The sequence below is a fragment of the Phyllobates terribilis genome, unplaced genomic scaffold (genome assembly GCF_046119375.1).
Source record: "Phyllobates terribilis strain yellow unplaced genomic scaffold, ASM4611937v1 Scaffold_3__8_contigs__length_932513732, whole genome shotgun sequence".
Taxonomy (NCBI): domain Eukaryota; kingdom Metazoa; phylum Chordata; class Amphibia; order Anura; family Dendrobatidae; genus Phyllobates; species Phyllobates terribilis.
This window is the reverse complement of record NW_027362763.1, coordinates 646,628,246-646,647,912: the sequence shown is the minus strand read 5'-3', so window position 1 is coordinate 646,647,912 and position 19,667 is coordinate 646,628,246. Positions and strand designations below refer to the sequence as shown.

At 57.2% G+C, this 19,667-nt stretch overlaps 1 protein-coding gene across 3 annotated transcripts in view; it reads right to left on the bottom strand.

The window, feature by feature from the left end:
- The window catches only part of CUL9 (cullin 9), a 171,862-nt gene extending 154,784 nt beyond the window's left edge, over positions 1-17,078 (bottom strand). For 2 of the 3 annotated variants that reach the window (XM_073671636.1, XM_073671638.1), the window contains exons 1-10: positions 16,463-17,078; positions 15,624-15,778; positions 14,476-14,976; positions 12,514-12,649; positions 11,597-11,778; positions 9,792-10,152; positions 9,155-9,332; positions 8,852-9,059; positions 8,586-8,776; positions 8,290-8,510 (exon numbers count right to left, since the gene is read on the bottom strand). In XM_073671636.1, coding sequence (XP_073527737.1) covers positions 8,290-8,510; positions 8,586-8,776; positions 8,852-9,059; positions 9,155-9,332; positions 9,792-10,152; positions 11,597-11,778; positions 12,514-12,649; positions 14,476-14,976; positions 15,624-15,778; positions 16,463-17,045 — 2,716 coding nt within the window. In that variant the 5' untranslated portion in view covers positions 17,046-17,078. The remainder of the gene's footprint in view (positions 1-8,289; positions 8,511-8,585; positions 8,777-8,851; positions 9,060-9,154; positions 9,333-9,791; positions 10,153-11,596; positions 11,779-12,513; positions 12,650-14,475; positions 14,977-15,623; positions 15,779-16,462) is intronic. The other variant, XM_073671637.1, reaches the window with a different exon arrangement.
- Between the last annotated feature and the right edge of the window lie 2,589 nt (positions 17,079-19,667).

Here is a 19,667-nt window from a genome sequence, read left to right as displayed (position 1 = left end):
GGATCAAGTCTATAGTGATAGAAGGTGGAAGGAGAGGGCCATGTTGCTGCCTTACAAATCTGGTTGATGGGAAGAGAAGGCGGAGGTATCCAAGACGTTGCGACAATCGGAGTAGAACGAGATTTTGTATTATCCAGGACTGACGCATCACTAGAGGAATAGGCTAATCCAATGGCTTCCCTAAACCTTCTAGCTAGGCTACCCCCCCTTTGACACTTTGAGGCCTTTCTTAGAACCCTAGAAAGGACTGACTCTTCTTCCACCATTTTGTCACTGATGCGTACTTAACTACATCCCGCGTGTGCAATTATTCCTCCTTTGGGTTCTTGTGATTATTACAAAAAGGAGGGAAGAATAATCTCCTGGAATCTATGAAATTTCATGGCTACCTTCGGAAGATAGAGCTGTCTTAAGGCCAGATCTAGGCTTTCTTCAAAAATCTGTGTATACGGGTTATAAGGTTAACTGACAAGGCCTGTGTATCACTAACTCTACACGCTGAAGTCAACGCTACTAGAATTATCGTTTTTAAGGTGAGATTTTTGATGGATAACCAATGGTTCAAAGGGTGGGATGGGGGTTAGTTAACACCAAGTTCAAATCCCTTCAGACTGTGGATTGGCCTAGACCCATCACAAGCTTTAACAAACATGGGTTATCCATCTATTGCCTGCGCCAAGTTAGTTATACAAAGTCCCTAACGCCGAAATCTACACTTTAAGAGAGTGCTGGTGGATAACCCAAGGTCTACTCCTTCCTGGAGAAATTCTAAAAGTAGAATTAATCAGTATTTCTCCACCCATGCTTTCTCCCGAACTAGACAGAAACTTTGCCCTACTTCGATCGTATACTTTGGTCGTCATTGGTTTTCTGCTCTTAACTAAAGTAGATCCTAAATATTGAGAAAAACCTTTCTGGATCAATAGTGAACTTTCAAATTCCAGGCTGTCAAATGAAGGCCTGTGGTTTACAGATGCCAAACCAGACCTTGGATAAGCAGATCCAGGATTTCTTGTAGGATCCATGGATCGGAGATGGACATCATCCTCATCCATGAAACCCAAGGTAGGCTAGCTTGAAGTTCCAGGGAATCTGGAAAGCCTCTACGGCATCGTGGTTGGATTTAGCAAGCAGAATCTTTTCACCTTCCAGTTCTGCCTTCTTGCCAAGAAATCTATGCTTGGAAGACCCCACAGATCTACAGTTTGCTGGACTATCTGATTCAGAGCCCATTCTCCATGTCTCAGTTGATTCAGACTTAGGAAGTCTGTCCTGTCGTTTTCCTTTCCTTTTATCTGCAATTCTGTTAAAAACAAAAAAAGGTGCTGCTCTGTGTCATAGAAAAATGAAAACCTATAAAAGACCTCTCCAGTGAGGGGGCATTCACACCATCCCCAAAACAGAATCTCCAGAAGGATAAAGAGCTGACAATCTAGACCTCTTTTGGTAATAGGACCACATGTTTAACATATGGGAAGCGAGTAAATTACTTCTAGCTAGGAGGCGAGGAATCCAATTAAAATAGGGAGAACTAACCATTCAAGTTCCCTTTGAAGCCAACGACTCCCGGATTTAAACAGGATATCCATTGTGGTCTCGAGGATGAGATTCCTTTCATCTTTGGTGGCCAGTCCGGGGTCCAGATAGAAATATTGGAGTTTTTATAGACCCAATATTCATGAGATATCGATTTTTTGGCGTCGTAGCTAGAGTACGGACATGACGACACTCACTTTGGGGGGGATTCTAGTGAACCCACGGCTATTAAATAGAAGCCTCACAGATGGTGCGAACAGGGTCATGTCTGGTGTCTGTGTAATGGTAAAATCATGATAAAAAATATGACTAATATATCCCACCTGTGACCCCCCCAGGGGCGCAGATATCCTGGAAATCTCATAATTTTCTGATACTGAAGCCACATCCCATGACCAGCCCTGTTAGGAGTCCTCAAGGGGAGGTGCGAGGGTGGAACTTAGGAGCTAATAAGAAGAACAAACTGGGTCTGGATCATTGTCAGTACCTAGGAAGACACAGCTTGCTGTTAAAGTGCTTCCGTTTCCCAATCGGCTTGCTTCCGTCTGCTAACGTCTGAGCCATTTCTCTGACCAATGGTTAGGAAGTTCTTTTATCCTTTTATTTTCTGTAAATCGTATATTCTGCTTTGTATCTTTTGAATATATATATATTTTTTTTTTAATAAACACTGCCTATCGTTCTGGATTAAATATAAAATTGAATAGTTCTGTTCCTCTTGCTCTGTAAACCGCACCCCTGAAAGCCATACGCTACTGGAAACCGGTATCCGGTTGGCCTGTATAAACGACGGTTGTGGTAACTAATAATCTTTCTTGGGTTATTGTGGAGTTAGCAGTGATCGTACCGAGATATAGATATTCCATGCGTTGGAATTTGAGGTGTATATACCATACGCTCACTGTTAGTTTACCAATAACCGGCCTATTAGTGGAAAAAGCCGCGGCCTCCTCCGTTAATCATCAGTCAATTGCGTAATTGTCCTGACGATAGGGGGCAGTAGAGCACTGTTCGTGATAAAAAGGTAACGGCAGGGTGGTTCAGCGTGACTTTTGACATTATGCTACATGAAAAATGTCTTCCGCTACTACCAGCAGGGAGCAGAGTCTTGTTCGCCCCCTCGATGGTTTATGTAAGCTACTGACGTTCGATTGTCAGACAGGATACAAACGTGACATCCTTGGAGAGATGCGAGAATTTTTTCTATCGCGTATCTTACGGCCAGTGGTTCACGTTTGACAAACTCCTATTCTCGCCTTCTGACCAGATACTCTGGACTACAGTCTCTCAGAAGCGCTCCCCGTCCACGGCTTGCATCTATAGCTATGACATACCCATGGGACCCCCACCGACAGATTCTCTATTCTCAGCCACCATGTTGTCACTGAAGGAAGAATCATTTTTTTCTGAGCCATCTCTCGCCTATCAGTATCTCCTGCTGTAATTGAAGTAATACTGCTCAGACAACACAGGGTGAGGGTAAAACAGTGCGGCAATACTTTACTGAACCACAAAGCGGACAATAAATACATAGAACAGTCCCAGCAGATACCCAAGAAGGTGCAACATTACACAGTCTCACCCTTCTCCGCCCGCCGGGAATAGAGCAGCTGCGACTTTGGAGACTTCCAGGGCAAACTACCTCAACCAGTGGCCCCCCGCTTCTGGCGGACCCTCACAGAGAGGAGGTAGCAGCAAGCTTAGAAAGCTAGCAGTCCATCGAGGTGCAAAACCAGGAGACCCGTGGGTCCAAATATGGCCTCTCCGAGAGTTTCCATGGGGCCAGGTGACCGGTGGGTCCCTCCTGGCAACTCCAAATGTCTCCATGGGTTCTAGGCGACCAGTGGGTCCCTCCTAGCAACCCCAAAACAACATATCCATGGGGCCAGGTGACTTCTTCATCCTCTCCTGGACTCCCCAAAATGTATCCATGCATCTCTGATGGTTAATGGAGCAGATCCGAATCTTTCCAGTCAGGGCTGGTACCCTTAGACTAAAATCATGTAGAATCCAAATCTGTCTCTCTTTAGATGCCATGCAATCCATCTACTGTCCTGAAAGATGTTTCCCCATTTTCCTTCCAAAGTCCTTCTGACTCTGTCTCAAGTCTGAGTGACCCCAGCATTACATGTGTGAGGTCATCAGGCACAGGTAAGCGGTAAAGGTGCAGGGCTCGAGTGTCCACAGCTCATCCCCCAAGATTCACTGGCAAACAACCTGCAATGGTATTTAACATATCTAGCAAACATTCATTGTTCTAGCTTATCTGTTTACATAGTTGGTATCACAGGGGCTCTTGTAAATACACATCATTGTATCACAATCAAAGAGCAGATAATATTCAGGGTTATACAAATAATAGTCGGTGTTAATCAACTAAAAAAGGAACAGAGATTAAAGAGTCAACATAAAAATAAAGGGATGCTGCTCTTGCCATCGGAAAGTACGTCTGGCATAATTAAGATTTTACTCGGTATCGTCACAGCATCTTTTAGGTCCAGCACACTCATGTAGCAACCTGAAAACAGACATATTATAGCCAATTTTATGGAATCCATCTTGAAGAGTCAATATACCAGGAATCTGTTAAGTCCTTTCAAATTTACTATAGTTCTGAAGGTGCCATCTGGCTTCCTTACCAAGTAAAGGGAGGGGGGGGGGGGGGGGATAGAAGCCCCTTCCTTGTTCTTCCACCGGTACCTCTATGAGGACTTGTTCTGAAGGTGCCATCCGGCTTCCTTACCAAGTAAAGGGAGGGGTGGGGGTGGGGGATAGAATCCCCTTCCATGTTCTTCCACTGGTACCTCCGTGAGGACTTGTTCTGAAGGTGCCATCCGGCTTCCTTACCAAGTAAAAGGGGGGGGGGGGGGGGGATAGAATCCCCTTCCTTGTTCTTCCACTGGTACCTCCGTGAGGACTTGCTCTGAAGGTGCCATCTGGCTTCCTTACCAAGTAAAGGGAGGGGGGGGATAGAATCCCCTTTCTTGCTCTTCCACTGGTACCTCCGTGAGGACTTGTTCTGAAGGTGCCATCCGGCTTTCTTACCAAGTAAAGGGAGGGGTGGGGTGGGGGATAGAATCCCCTTCCTTGTTCTTCCACCGGTACCTCTGTGAGGACTTGTTCTAAAAGGTGCTATCCGGCTTCCTTACCAAGTAAAGGGAGGGGGGGGGGGGGAATAGAATCCCCTTCCTTGTTCTTCCACTGGTACCTCCGTGAGGACTTGTTCTGAAGGTGTCATCCGGCTTCCTTCCCAAGTAAAGGGAGGGGTGGGGAATAGAATCCCCTTCCTTGTTCTTCCACTGGTACCTCCGTGAGGACTTGTTCTGAAGGTGCCATCCGGCTTCCTTACCAAGTAAAGGGAGGGGTGGGGAATAGAATCCCCTTCCTTGTTCTTCCACTGGTACCTCCGTGAGGACTTGTTCTGAAGGTGTCATCCGGCTTCCTTACCAAGTAAAGGGAGGGGTGGGGAATAGAATCCCCTTCCTTGTTCTTCCACTGGTACCTCAGTGAGGACTTGTTCTGAAGGTGCCATCCGGCTTCCTTACCAAGTAAAGGGAGGGGTGGGGGATAGAATCCCCTTCCTTGTTCTTCCACTGGTACCTCCGTGAGGACTTGTTCTGAAGGTGTCATCCGGCTTCCTTACCAAGTAAAGGGAGGGGTGGGGGGGGGGGGGAATAGAATCCCCTTCCTTGTTCTTCCACTGGTACCTCAGTGAGGACTTGTTCTGAAGGTGCCATCCGGCTTCCTTACCAAGTAAAGGGAGGGGTGGGGGATAGAATCCCCTTCCTTGTTCTTCCACTGGTACCTCCGTGAGGACTTGTTCTGAAGGTGTCATCCGGCTTCCTTACCAAGTAAAGGGAGGGGTGGGGGGGGGGGGGATAGAATCCCCTTCCTTGTTCTTCCACTGGTACCTCAGTGAGGACTTGTTCTGAAGGTGCCATCCGGCTTCCTTACCAAGTAAAGGGAGGGGTGGGGGATAGAATCCCCTTCCTTGTTCTTCCACTGGTACCTCCGTGAGGACTTGTTTCTGAACTAAGTCCAAAACCTCCTGACCTCCAGGGATAACTGTTGCTTGCAAGATCTTCAGAGAGATGTCACCGTGAAAGTTTACGGGGGCTTGTCCGGAATTCCAAGCTATCCATAGAATCCAGGCACTGGATGACATTTTTCCCAGGCTTGGAGGAAGAGGGAAAGCCTTGCTTCTACCCGGTGAATGGAGTCACTGGGAAGATTTCCTTCACCCTGAGGCAGGATCCCAAATATGAAACCTTTATTTTTCGGTCTTTTGTCTTTCCATTTTTCCTGATCCTTAGGAGGTCTTTTCTGACCATCTTCTCTTCCGAAAGGACCTCCTATATTCCGGGATAAACAAACTGGGGAATTCCTCCTTTTAATCTCCAGCTTTGTCCAAGATGTCATCCAGAATTTGACCAAAAAGAAACTCCCCATCACATGGGATTAAACACAACTCGGCCTTAGACTTTTTAACCGTAGCGCCCTACGAACGGTATTAGAGAGGCCCACTGACCTGGCCACCAGCCTCGGTCTGCAAGAAAAGCGGCTGCTCCCTGCATCAATGGGAGATTAGCAAGGATCTTGTCCCTTGGGACATGATCCTTCAGTTCACCTTCTAGTCTGACACTAGATCATCATAGATCTGGCTGTACAGGTTTCAGAGACCACTTCAGGCCACCCGCCGAAGACTCCCAGGTGTGTCTTAAGTAACCATCTGCCTTTCTATCCAAAGGGTCTTTCAGTATATCCATGTGCTCAAAAGGCAAGGTAGAGATTCTGTACGACTCGGCCACTGCTACGTCTAATCTTTTGGATCTTATTCCATAGGTTACCTCTTCATCAAAGGGGTACCTTCTCTTAGAAGATGATGGTAGTAAACCCTTCCTCTCCATTTTTTCCATTCCTTCGCAATGAGAGCCTGAATCTTCCCAATAATTGGAAAGGTTTGTCACTTTTTTGCTCTAATCCACCAAACAAGATATCTTGTATTGATTTGGGGGTTTTGGCATCCGAGATGCCCATGGTAGCTCTCACAACCTTAACCAACCTACCTATGTCTTCTATAGGAAAGAATGGCCGGCCCTCTGTATCGCCATCAGAGGATGAAGAGGAGGAAGAATCAGATCCACATTCACCTTCTGACTTTATAGATCCATCTGAATCAGTTGATAATCTCTTCGACCTTCATTCTTCCTTTCCCATCCCCTTCCTTATGAATAAAGGTCTTAAGGGAAGCCTTATCTTCTGACCCGATAACGGATCTCAAATCCATGACGAAGTTGGGGGATTCTTCACAGATTTTTTTTGTATACAACCTGAACATAGTCTTTTCTGCCATGAATCAGATAATTTATCATTGCAAAGCGCACACGCATTCTTAAGTTTTGCTCTACATTTCTTAGGCCTTTACTAGTAACTAAAAACAAGATAAAAGGACCCAATTACCATGGTGAACTTTCATGAAGATCAATCAAAATCCGGACGTCAAAGGATTCGGAGGCTGGATCAAATCACACGATCGTTTTTCGTCTGGAGGAAGTGGATTCACAACCCACCCTGCTTCTCTGACTTGTCTTACTGTCGCTTCTGCCACTGCTGCGTCCACTCTGCCGCTGCTTCTTCTGAAGATCCCGGCCGCTGAAGCCGCTGATGCTCCCGATGCTTCAATAGCTGAAGCTACTGATGCTCCCGGCCGCTGATGCTCCCGGCCGCTGATGCTCCTGATGCTTCAACCGCTGAAGCTCCCGGCCCCTGATGCTCCCGGCCCCTGATGCTCCCGGCCCCTGATGCTCCCGGCCCCTGAAGCTACTGATGCTCCCGGCCCCTGATGCTTCAACCGCTGAAGCTACTGATGCTTCAACCGCTGAAGCTCCCGGCCGCTGATGCTCCTGCCGCTGATGCTCCCGGCCGCTAAAGCTCCCGGCCGCTGAAGTTCCCGATGCTTCAACCGCTGAAGCTCCCGACGCTTCAACCGCTGAAGCTCCCGACGCTTCAACCGCTGAAGCTCCCGACGCTTCAACCGCTGAAGCTCCCGACGCTTCAACCGCTGAAGCTCCCGATGCTTCAACCGCTGAAGCTCCCGATGCTTCAACCGCTGAAGCTCCCGGCCCCTGATGCTCCATATCACCAGGGGAAGGAGAGCTGAAGCAAACCTGCTCTTTTTGGAGGTCAGATCTCATTTTAAATGAGGAACCAGCCACAGCAACGCCTCCCCCGAGCCTCTGGAAGTGAAATTAACCACTTCCAGGTCAGAAGTCTCCGGCGTGCTTGTCATCAGGGCAAGCCAATCCCAGCACACCCTGCACATGCCCAGACCCGGAACAACATGGCTGCCGGCCAACACCCCAAAGGTCTCCGTCGCTAGTGTCCGCACGAGCCACCACATGACCAGTGGCAGAGCTCCCAGGAGCAGACACCGGCGCTAAAGCAAAGCACCATTCTTCCAGGCAACCTGGCCGCGCCTGGGTAAGCATCCTCCTTGACTTTCTGTTCCTGATCTTCAGCTTTCCTCAAGGACCAACTGATTCGGGGTGGTGCCTCCCTTTTAGTCCGTAGGTTACCTGTCCTTGTGGGGCGGACCCCCTCTCTCGTTTGGTGCTGTCATGGGGGAAAGGAAAAATGGCCATGAACGGGTGGAGGGGGGGTGGGAGTGGGATTAGAAAGAGGCTATGAACGGGATGAAGTGATGAAATACAGGAGGCACAGGACACGACAGGGATTATACTGTGGCACTCAAACCTTCGGTATCGGTGCGGCTCTTCTCCTGGCGTCTCTTCAGGAGGTCACAGAGCTCCTTCTTCATGAAGATGTCCAGGCGGCCGAACATGGAGTTGCTGTCTCCAGTGATGCTCTGAAGGACGGCCGGCAGCTCACCCCTGGACAGCTGTTCGGACAGAGCTTCATGGTTCTCGGATAACATTCGGATGACAATAAGACCATTGTAAACGGCGGTGAAGCACCTGAAAGGCAGAAGGTCAAGATAAGATAGTGAGAGGCAGAGCTCAGTAGTGATGGTGTCTCTGATCTGAAATTACCCCTCTTTGCCCTGCAGCGTGCAGATGGCCCCCGGGATTGCGCTCAGTAGACTGGTGGAGCTCCCACTTGCGGCAGAGCCGATGCTGGAGAAGATTTCCTTCATCATCTGGGCATCTCCGGGATTCAGGTTGTAGCGGCGGGTGCTTCCTCGCAGGTCGCAGCCCCCCACACCGGTCAGCACCTTCAGGACCTGTCAGGTAAGGAGTGCAGGTTGGAGGACGGCAGCCACATATGGCTGGGGACGGAAGGTGGGACAGGTACTCACCGCCAGGCCAATGTGCTGAATGGCAAGCGAGGACTGGTGCTCCTGCATACAGCCCAGCACCGCCCGCACCCCGCCCTCTGTGGCAAACAGCACCCGCCAGTCGTACTTGGACAAGATCACATAAGTCAGCTGCAGGCAGGAGACCACCACAAGCTTCTCCTTCATCTGGCTGCTAAGAATCTCCACTAATGTCTTAATGATCTTCTCTCTGTAGGACAGGCGTGCAACACATGAGAAGATTGCCGACACTGCACCCCACCTCCACCATCTCCTGGACGCAGTGGTCTCCCCTCATGTGTGTACCTGTTAGAACGCCCCTCACTCTTCACAGCGTGGACCTCGTCTCCGGACTGCTGCAGCATCACCTGCACCGCAGAGCTCAGCGTCTCCGCACCGCACGACGTCTTCTTCACCTTCTCCAGAAGCTCCACCAACATCTCCAGAGAGAGGCCCTGAGACGTCCCCTGAGGAGCTCCAAACCCTGCCGAATGGTGGACATGCCATCAAATCTTTACACGGTGCTTTATAGCCATGAACGAGGGGCCGAGTCGGCAGTCGCCCCCCTTGCCAGAGGGGCGGAGTCGGCAGTCTCCCCCCTTGCCAGAGGGGCGGAGTCAGCAGAGTTCTTACTGACAAGCGCATGCCCACGACACCCACTTGTGGTCACAGCTCCCTTTCTCCCCCTTCCTGCACTATAACCTCTACACAGAGGATGCCCACAATACGTTACAGAGAATGATTATGAACAAACACCTCATTACGTTTGCTGTATACTCTGCAGAACACTATAGTAAGCCGTATACCAGGAGACCTCAGGTCACCCCTCACCTCCGCTGACCCTGGGGATAGGCAGCCATGTTTTCCTGTGGAGCACCAGGGTAATGCCCTGGGATTATTGAACCCCGCCACATAGCAGAGTACCCTCTGCGGCCGCTCTCACCTTTACACCTGTCGTCTGCGGGGGCGCTGTGGAGTCCTTCCTGGGAGAGCAGGCTGCCGAGGAGCTGCAGGTCGGAGAGCTTGGCACTGCACTCAGCCGCCGGCTTCACCTCTTTCTGTGGTTCCTCGTTCTTGCGCTTTTTGGTCAGGAGGCCGGCGTGTGCGGGGCGGACCTGGGCTCCGCAGGGCGACGCGGACCTCGGCTGCTCTTCCTGAAGGATGTACTTTTCATAGACGTGAGAGCTGTGCAGGTCGCTCAGGGCGCTGCCGGCGCAGCGGTCACCCAGGAGGCCGAGGATCTTATGTGCTACATCCACAGACACAGGCAGAAGCATGAGGGCATGCTCGTCCAGACTGCACTGCTGATAACAGAGAGCAACAGCTCAGATATCGGGTCCACCACAGACCCCAATGCCAGTCTATCTTCCATATCATTACTATACAGAGAAACAGCAGCGTCCCTCCCCCGGAACACGCCCCTCTCCACCCAGCGGCACCCCGCCCACACCTCTCCCCCTCCAACGGAACCCGCCCCACCTTCTTGCAGTACCCCTCACCCTCCAGCAGAACCCACCCTTTCCAGTGGCACCCCTCCCGTGGCACCTTTACCCATCCTCCAGCAGAGCCCGTACCCCTCCAGCACAGCAAGTCCCCCCCCCCCCCATCCTCCAGCAGAGCCCGTCCCCCCCCCCATCCTCCAGCAGAGCCCGTCCCCCCCCCCCATCCTCCAGTAGAGCCCGTCCCCCTCCAGCAGAGCAAGTCCCCCCCCATCCTCCAGCAGAGCCCGTCCCCCCCCCATCCTCCAGCAGAGCCCGTCCCCCCCCATCCTCCAGCAGAGCCCGCCCCCCCCATCCTCCAGCAGAGCCCGCCCCCCCATCCTCCAGCAGAGCCCGTCCCCCCCCCATCCTCCAGCAGAGCCCGTCCCCCCCCCATCCTCCAGCAGAGCCCGTCCCCCCCCATCCTCCAGCAGAGCCCGTCCCCCCCATCCTCCAGCAGAGCCCGCCCCCCCCATCCTCCAGCAGAGCCCGTCCCCCCCCATCCTCCAGCAGAGCCCGTCCCCCCCCCATCCTCCAGCAGAGCCCGTCCCCCCCCCATCCTCCAGCAGAGCCCGTCCCCCCCCATCCTCCAGCAGAGCCCGTCCCCCCCATCCTCCAGCAGAGCCCGTCCCCCCCATCCTCCAGCAGAGCCCGCCCCCCCCATCCTCCAGCAGAGCCCGTCCCCCCCATCCTCCAGCAGAGCCCGTCCCCCCCATCCTCCAGCAGAGCCCGTCCCACCCCCCATCCTCCAGCAGAGCCCGTCCCATCCCCCATCCTCCAGCAGAGCCCGTCCTCACCCCCCATCCTCCAGCAGAGCCCGTCCCACGCCCCATCCTCCAGCAGAGCCCGCCCCCCCCCATCCTCCAGCAGAGCCCGCCCCCCCCATCCTCCAGCAGAGCCCGTCCCCCCCATCCTCCAGCAGAGCCCGTCCTCACCCATCCTCCAGCAGAGCCCCCCCCCCCCCCTCCAGCAGAGCCCCCCCCCCCCCCTCCAGCAGAGCCCGTCCTCCCCCTCCAGCAGAGCCCGTCCCCTCCCCTCCAGCAGAGCCCGCCCCCCCCCCCCTCCAGCAGAGCCCGTCCTCCCCCTCCAGCAGAGCCCGTCCCCTCCCCTCCAGCAGAGCCGGTCCCCTCCCCTCCAGCAGAGCCCGTCCCCCCCCCTCCAGCAGAGCCCGTCCTCCCCCTCCAGCAGAGCCAGTCCTCCCCCTCCAGCAGAGCCCGTCCTCCCCCTCCAGCAGAGCCCGTCCTCCCCCTCCAGCAGAGCCTGTCCTCACCTCCTCCTCCAGGTTCTGCTGTATCACCTCCTGCTGCTCCTGTGGCTCCAGTCTCCGTATGAAGAAGAGGATCTCCCACCACTCGTCCTGCCGCAGGTTCCCCCGCTGCTCACAGGCCGCAGCTCCCAGGTACGGCAGGGCGTACATCCCCCCCGAGGGTTTACCAGACGGGGCTGGGGTGACTGTGGAGAGAAGGCAAAGTGACTGCTCAGGACCCTCAGGACATCCAGCATCTTCAGAGATGAGCGTCACCGAGGCGTCCGCTTCACCACAACGTGATCCCATTACTGTCAGCTCCGACCGTCCTCCCCAAGAAGTTCCACAACTTTCTCATACATTCTTATTTACATCCACAGGAAGACAACTAGCCCCGCTCACACAGCTGAGGATTTGTCACAATGTACCAGGCTGCAGCCCCAGGTGGGGAGACATTGTAACAAACCCCAGGTTGTGAGAAGCCCCTGCAACCGCTGGCTCCACTCCCCTGTGGATGTAAACAATTCACTGGCGGCAGCAGAAGGTGAATTCAGTCACAGGTGGTTTTAACTAGCTCTACCAGCCCATACACCGTAGGTTAAAAGCCCAAGCAGAGACATATTGTCCATACAGGCTTACAGCCCAAGAGTGGCATATCCAGTGATAGCGTAGCGTAGTTTCCCATCATACGAAGGTGACCTTGTCGAGGTTGATGGGCACACATAAATTGGCCAAATTATGCGCAAAAAACCTTCATTTTTCAAAGTGACATTAGTCTAGATACAATATTTCTTATATATTCATGTATGGAGTGCCGAAGTTCTTTTTGCAATTGAGATTACTTTTTTCTTCAGAGCACTCGAATAGACCAGTGAGCGACCCCTCTCTTTTTTTCTAGCAGCAGAAGGTGGGCGCCCGCACAGGAGGACCCCAACACGCACCTGGAGGCATCTTCACACTGTCTCCCACCAAAGATGCCTTCTCCGGGTTCTCCTCCTCTGGCTGGTCTCCACAGCTGATGATCTCCACCATATGCCAGTGGACCCAGTACGTTCTTCCTGTGGATCTCCACAAAACCTGCAGGGGGCGAGCCACATTACTACACTATGGCGTGGTGAGGACCAAGGACTACAGTCCATTCATCCACACTCCCTCCTCCCTCCACCACACTCCTCCGCCGCCGTCCTCCCTCCCTCCCCACTCCCTCCACCACACTCCCTCCGTCGCCATTCTCCCTCCTCCACACTCCTCTGCCGCCGTCCTCCCTCCCTCCACCACACTCCTCCCTCCACTCTCCCTCCTCCACACTCCTCCACCGCCGTCCTCCCTCCCTCCACCACACTCCTCCCTCCACACTCCCTCCTCCACACTCCCCCGCCGCCGTCCTCCCTCCCTCCACACTCCCTCCTCCACACTCCTCCGCCGCCGTCCTCCCTCCACCACACTCCCTCCCTCCACCACACTCCCTCCCTCCACCACACTCCCTCCCTCCACACTCCTCCGCCGCCGTCCTCCCTCCACCACACTCCCTCCCTCCTCCACACTCCCTCCTCCGCCACACTCCCTCCTCCGCCACACTCCCTCCTCCGCCACACTCCCTCCTCCGCCGCCATTCTCCCTCCTCCACACTCCCTCCCTCCGCCGCCATTCTCCCTCCTCCACACTCCCTCCCTCCGCCGCCATTCTCCCTCCTCCACACTCCCTCCCTCCGCCGCCATTCTCCCTCCTCCACACTCCCTCCCTCCGCCGCCATTCTCCCTCCTCCACACTCCCTCCCTCCGCCGCCATTCTCCCTCCTCCACACTCCCTCCCTCCTCCACACTCCCTCCCTCCACCACACTCCCTCCCTCCACCACACTCCCTCCCTCCACCACACTCCCTCCCTCCACCACACTCCCTCCCTCCGCCATTCTCCCTCCCTCCGCCATTCTTCCTCCTCCACCATTCTCCCTCCCTCCGCCGCCATTCTCCCTCCTCCACCATTCTCCCTCCTCCACCATTCTCCCTCCTCCACCATTCTCCCTCCTCCACCATTCTCCCTCCTCCACACTCCCTCCCTCCGCCGCCATTCTCCCTCCTCCACACTCCCTCCCTCCACCACACTCCCTCCCTCCACCACACTCCCTCCCTCCACCACACTCCCTCCCTCCACCACACTCCCTCCCTCCCTCCACACTCCTCCGCCGCCATTCTCCCTCCTCCACCACACTCCCTCCCTCCACCACACTCCCTCCCTCCACCACACTCCCTCCGCCGCCATTCTCCCTCCTCCACACTCCCTCCCTCCGCCATTCTCCCTCCTCCGCCATTCTCCCTCCTCCGCCATTCTCCCTCCTCCGCCATTCTCCCTCCACACTCCCTCCTCCGCCATTCTCCCTCCACACTCCCTCCTCCGCCATTCTCCCTCCACACTCCCTCCTCCGCCATTCTCCCTCCACACTCCCTCCTCCGCCATTCTCCCTCCACACTCCCTCCTCCGCCATTCTCCCTCCACACTCCCTCCTCCGCCATTCTCCCTCCACACTCCCTCCTCCGCCATTCTCCCTCCACACTCCCTCCCTCCACCGCCACACTCCCTCCACACTCCCTCCCTCCACACTCCCTCCCTCCACACTCCCTCCCTCCACACTCCCTCCCTCCACACTCCCTCCCTCCACACTCCCTCCCTCCACACTCCCTCCCTCCACCGCCATTCTCCCTCCACACTCCCTCCGCCGCCACACTCCCATGGACAGCATTACACAAAAAAAAAAAAAAAATCTACAAATATGTCCAGAGTGACTTAAGTGGAGCGCTGTCCGAGCACTGTGGGGAATGCAGCCATCGGTGGTCATCCTTCAGTCTCGAGGCACCCCTCTGGTCCTCCAGTCTCCAATCGGAGCCGCCGGTCAAGAATCACTCACCTGAACCGGGGGGCTCCCACTGTTACTCAGGCGGAACACCCCCTCGTCTCCGGCACTGATCTCGTCATAGTCCTCTAGCATTCGGATCACCATTCCCGGCTTCAGGGCCTCCTGGATATAGTCCACATAGGCATTTCGTGAGATGAAGTCGGATGGAGTCATGAACTCCTTACAAGGCTTCTTTGTAGATGTGGAGCGCACGGGAGGGTGGAGCGCCACCTGCAGACCAGAGCAGGACGACGCCAGCGGCTGGAAGATCGAGCGAAACAATCGATGCTGCTCCAAGTCTAGGCCCGCCTGGGTCCTGTGAGGACGTTCACTGACCCAACCCATGACCCGCACCAGCTCGCAGATCAGGCTGCCCATCGCCATGCAGAAGTCAAACTGGCGCTGGAGGCGGTCTGTGTCCTCGCGGTCCGGTCGGTCGCTGCTCAGCTGGTCCAACAATGATGTCACACACAGGTAACGTTTCACCAACGAGAAGAGCTGCTTCCCCGGGATCTGCCGAAAAAAGACCAATCACAGAACAGCCAATCTCAACCCAGGGGCCGCACCAAAAAGCCTCCACTCACAGAGGACAGGGAGCAAACACATCAGTCTACACCCCCAGCAAGATCAGCCGCAGCCTCCCCCCTCCGGAGGAGGACAGCCGCAGCCTCCCCCCTCCGGAGGAGGACAGCCGCAGACTCCCCCCTCCGGAGGAGGACAGCCGCAGACTCCCCCCTCCGGAGGAGGACAGAAGCAGACTCCCCCCTCCGGAGGAGGACAGAAGCAGACTCCCCCCTCCGGAGGAGGACAGAAGCAGACTCCCCCCTCCGGAGGAGGACAGAAGCAGACTCCCCCCTCCGGAGGAGGACAGAAGCAGACTCCCCCCTCCGGAGGAGGACAGAAGCAGACTCCCCCCTCCGGAGGAGGACAGAAGCAGACTCCCCCCTCCGGAGGAGGACAGCCGCAGCCTCCCCCCTCCGGAGGTGAAAATACACGTCGGAGTTGGATGGGATCTCTAGGCGTGGTGTTTCTTCCTGGACCTGTTGTGGGGTCCGGACTTGGGAGGGGGGGGGGGGGGCAGGGAGGTTCTTTATGAAGAGTCTCAGGTGGGATAATTGCACCCCATCATCTCCGTCTTCCCGTGTGATTTCTACACTCACCTGGGGGAGGTGGATGCCATCAAAAGAGATGCAATGTTCCTCCGAGCTGGTGGTCTCCGCAAACAGCTGCAGCAGTGTGAAGCGAGACTCGAAATCCATGTGCTGCTCGATGCCGTCCTGCTGACTGAGGGACAACAAGACGTGGGCGCGACTTCCTGCAAAACACACAAGCAGCCGTCATGGCGAGCGCCCCCGGGCACAGCGCCGGGCGATGCCCGCAGTGGCCAGATCTGTCTACGTCAGGGGACGCCGGGGACAACCAATAAGGCTGCATGATGGCCACCCCACGGCCTCACGCCAGCCACCCCCCCCCTGGCCTCAAGCCAGCCACCCCCCCCCCGGCCTCACGCCAGCCACCCCCCCCCCGGCCTCACGCCAGCCACCCCCCCCCCGGCCTCACGCCAGCCACCCCCCCCCCCCCGGCCTCACGCCAGCCACCCCCCCCATGGCCTCACGCCAGCCACCCCCCCCATGGCCTCACGCCAGCCACCCCCCCCATGGCCTCACGCCAGCCACCCCCCCCCCGGCCTCACGCCAGCCACCCCCCCGCCCTCTGGCCTCACGCCAGCCACCCCCCCCCCCCCCCTCTGGCCTCACGCCAGCCACCCCCCCGCCCTCTGGCCTCACGCCAGCCACCCCCCCGCCCTCTGGCCTCACGCCAGCCACCCCCCCGCCCTCTGGCCTCACGTCAGCCACCCCCCCCCTCTGGCCTCACGCCAGCCACCCCCCCCCCTCACGCCACCCCCCCCCCCCCTGGCCTCACGCCAGCCGCCAACCCCCGGCCTCACTCACGCCAGCCGCCAACCCCCGGCCTCACGCCATCTACCCCCCGGCCTCACCTGCATCATGTGACGCCAGTGCGCGCAGCATCTTGCCGGCATTCTTACGGATCTGCTTCTCCGGGTTGCACAGCATCTTCATCAGCAGGTCCAGCGCTCCAGTCTCCTTGAAGACCCCAGCCAAAGAGCCGATGCTGGCGTAAGCGCTCAGCACGTGGATAGTGTTGAGGATGGAGGAGTCGGGACCACAGCTGTGCGACATCTGCCGGGCGGCTCTCTGCACCAGCATCCGAACGTCTTCTGACATTTCCTGCAGGGCGCCCTCGTCTGGGGCCCCGGGGCTCTTCTCCTCAGGGACCCCGGGCCCCTCAGGCTTCCGTTTCCCCAACAGGGTGGGGCAGTTGCTGTACACCTCCTCGGCTGACATCCACATGAGGATGTTGGAGGACTTGTTCTCCGCTTGTGAAGTGGCTCCACTGCTGCCGGACCCCGACTCCTCCGTGCTGTGCACCGCCCATCGGATCAGATATTCCACATGACCGTCCACGCTCCATCGCTGCCGCAAAAGCTCCTCTGGCTGCGCCTGAAGCTTCGGGGCCAGCTGGACCAGGAGATTGCCGTTCCTCCGCTCCCCCACCAACATGGCCGACACTACACACCGGAAAGCAGCAAGGTCAAATCTGAGCACGGCCAGAAATAATGTCCCCGACACTGGTCCTTCCACCTGTCCTCCATTACCCAGAGCGCTGACAAACAGCCTCCTCACTGTCACACGGCATGTCTCATCTCCTCATCCTCTGCCCAGTCTCCTCTCCCCGCCTACCACCTGCGCGCGAGCATGCCTGCCTGCCTTCTCCTCTCCCCCCCTGCCCCGTCCCCCCCTTCTGTCTCCTCCCCCCCCTGCCCCATCTCCTCCCCCCCTTCTCCGTCTCCCCCTCACTCCTTCAGTCTCCCTCTCACCCCCTGCCCCGTCTTCTCTCACCCCCCTGTGTCCCCCCAGTCTCCTCTCCCCCCCCTTCTGTCTCCTCTCACCCCCCTCTGTCTCCCGCCCCCCCTTCTGTCTCCTCCGCCCCATCTCCTCCCCCCCTCCGCCCCGTCTCCTCTCCCCCCCCTTCTGTCTCCTCCCCCCCGTCTCCTCTTCCCCACTTCTGTCTACCGTATCCCCTCCCCCCCTTCTGTCTCCTCTCCCACCTTCTGTCTCCTCCCCCCCGCCCCGTCTCCTCTCCCCCCTTTTGTCTCCCCCTCCGCCCCTTCCCCCCCCCGGTCTCCTCTCCCCCCTTTTGTCTCCCCCTCCGCCCCGTCTCCCCCCCCCCCGTCTCCTCTCCCCCCTTCCGTATCCTCTCCCTTCTCCTCCTTCTGTCTCCTCTCCCCCTCCTTCTGTCCCCCCCTTCTGTCCCCTCTTCCCCTCCTTCTGTCCCCCCTCCGCCGCCTTCTCCTCTCCCCCCCTTCTGTCCCCGTCTCCTCTCCCCCTCCTTCTGTCCCCCCCCTTCTGTCTCCTCTCCCCCTCCTTCTGTCCCCCCCTTCTGTCTCCTCTCCCCCTCCTTCTGTCCCCCCCTTCTGTCTCCTCTCCCCCTCCTTCTGTCCCCCCCCTTCTGTCTCCTCTCCCCCTCCTTCTGTCCCCCTTCTGTCTCCTCTCCCCCCTTTTGTCTCCCCCTCTGCCCCGTCTCCCCCCCGTCTCCTCTCCCCTCCTTCTGTCTCCTCTCCCCTCCTTCTGTCCCCCCCTTCTGTCCCCTCTCCGCCCCCTTCTCCTCTCCCCCCCTTCTGTTCCCGTCTCCTCCCCCCCTTCTGTCTCCTCTCCCCCTCTTCTGTCCCCCCCCCTTCTGTCTCCTCTCCCCCTCCTTCTGTCCCCCCCTTCTGTCTCCTCTCCCCCTCCTTCTGTCCCCCCCCTTCTGTCTCCTCTCCCCCTCCTTCTGTCCCCCCCCTTCTGTCTCCTCTCCCCCTCCTTCTGTCCCCCCCCTTCTGTCTCCTCTCCCCCTCCTTCTGTCCCCCCCCTTCTGACTCCTCTCCCCCTCCTTCTGTCCCCCCCCTTCTGACTCCTCTCCCCCTCCTTCTGTCCCCCCCTTCTGTCTCCTCTCCCCCTCCTTCTGTCCCCCCCCTTCTGTCTCCTCTCCCCCTCCTTCTGTCCCCCCCCTTCTGTCTCCTCTCCCCCTCCTTCTGTCCCCCCCCTTCTGTCTCCTCTCCCCCTCCTTCTGTCCCCCCCCTTCTGTCTCCTCTCCCCCTCCTTCTGTCCCCCCCTTCTGTATCCTCTCCCCCTCCTTCTGTCCCCCTCCTTCTGTCTCCTCTCCCCCTCCTTCTGTCTCCTCTCCCCCTCCTTCTGTCCCCCCCCTTCTGTCTCCTCTCCCCCTCCTTCTGTCCCCCCCCTTCTGTCTCCTCTCCCCCTCCTTCTGTCCCCCCCCTTCTGTCTCCTCTCCCCCTCCTTCTGTCCCCCCCCTTCTGTCTCCTCTCCCCCTCCTTCTGTCCCCCCCCCTTCTGTCTCCTCTCCCCCTCCTTCTGTCCCCCCCCTTCTGTCTCCTCTCCCCCTCCTTCTGTCCCCCCCCTTCTGTCTCCTCTCCCCCTCCTTCTGTCCCCCCCCTTCTGTCTCCTCTCCCCCTCCTTCTGTCCCCCCCCTTCTGTCTCCTCTCCCCCTCCTTCTGTCCCCCCCCTTCTGTCTCCTCTCCCCCTCCTTCTGTCCCCCCCCTTCTGTCTCCTCTCCCCCTCCTTCTGTCCCCCCCCTTCTGTCTCCTCTCCCCCTCCTTCTGTCCCCCCCTTCTGTCTCCTCTCCCCCTCCTTCTGTCCCCCCCTTCTGTCTCCTCTCCCCCTCCTTCTGTCCCCCCCTTCTGTCTCCTCTCCCCCTCCTTCTGTCCCCCCCTTCTGTCTCCTCTCCCCCTCCTTCTGTCCCCCCCCTTCTGTCTCCTCTCCCCCTCCTTCTGTCCCCCCCTTCTGTCTCCTCTCCCCCTCCTTCTGTCCCCCCCCTTCTGTCTCCTCTCCCCCTCCTTCTGTCCCCCCCTTCTGTCTCCTCTCCCCCTCCTTCTGTCCCCCCCTTCTGTCTCCTCTCCCCCTCCTGCTGTCCCCCCCTTCTGTCTCCTCTCCCCCTCCTTCTGTCCCCCCCTCTGTCTCCTCTCCCCCTCCTTCTGTCCCCCCCTTCTTTCTCCTCTCCCCCTCCTTCTGTCCCCCCCTTCTGTCTCCTCTCCCCCTCCTTCTGTCCCCCCCCTTCTGTCTCCTCTCCCCCTCCTTCTGTCCCCCCCCTTCTGTCTCCTCTCCCCCTCCTTCTGTCTCCTCTCCCCCT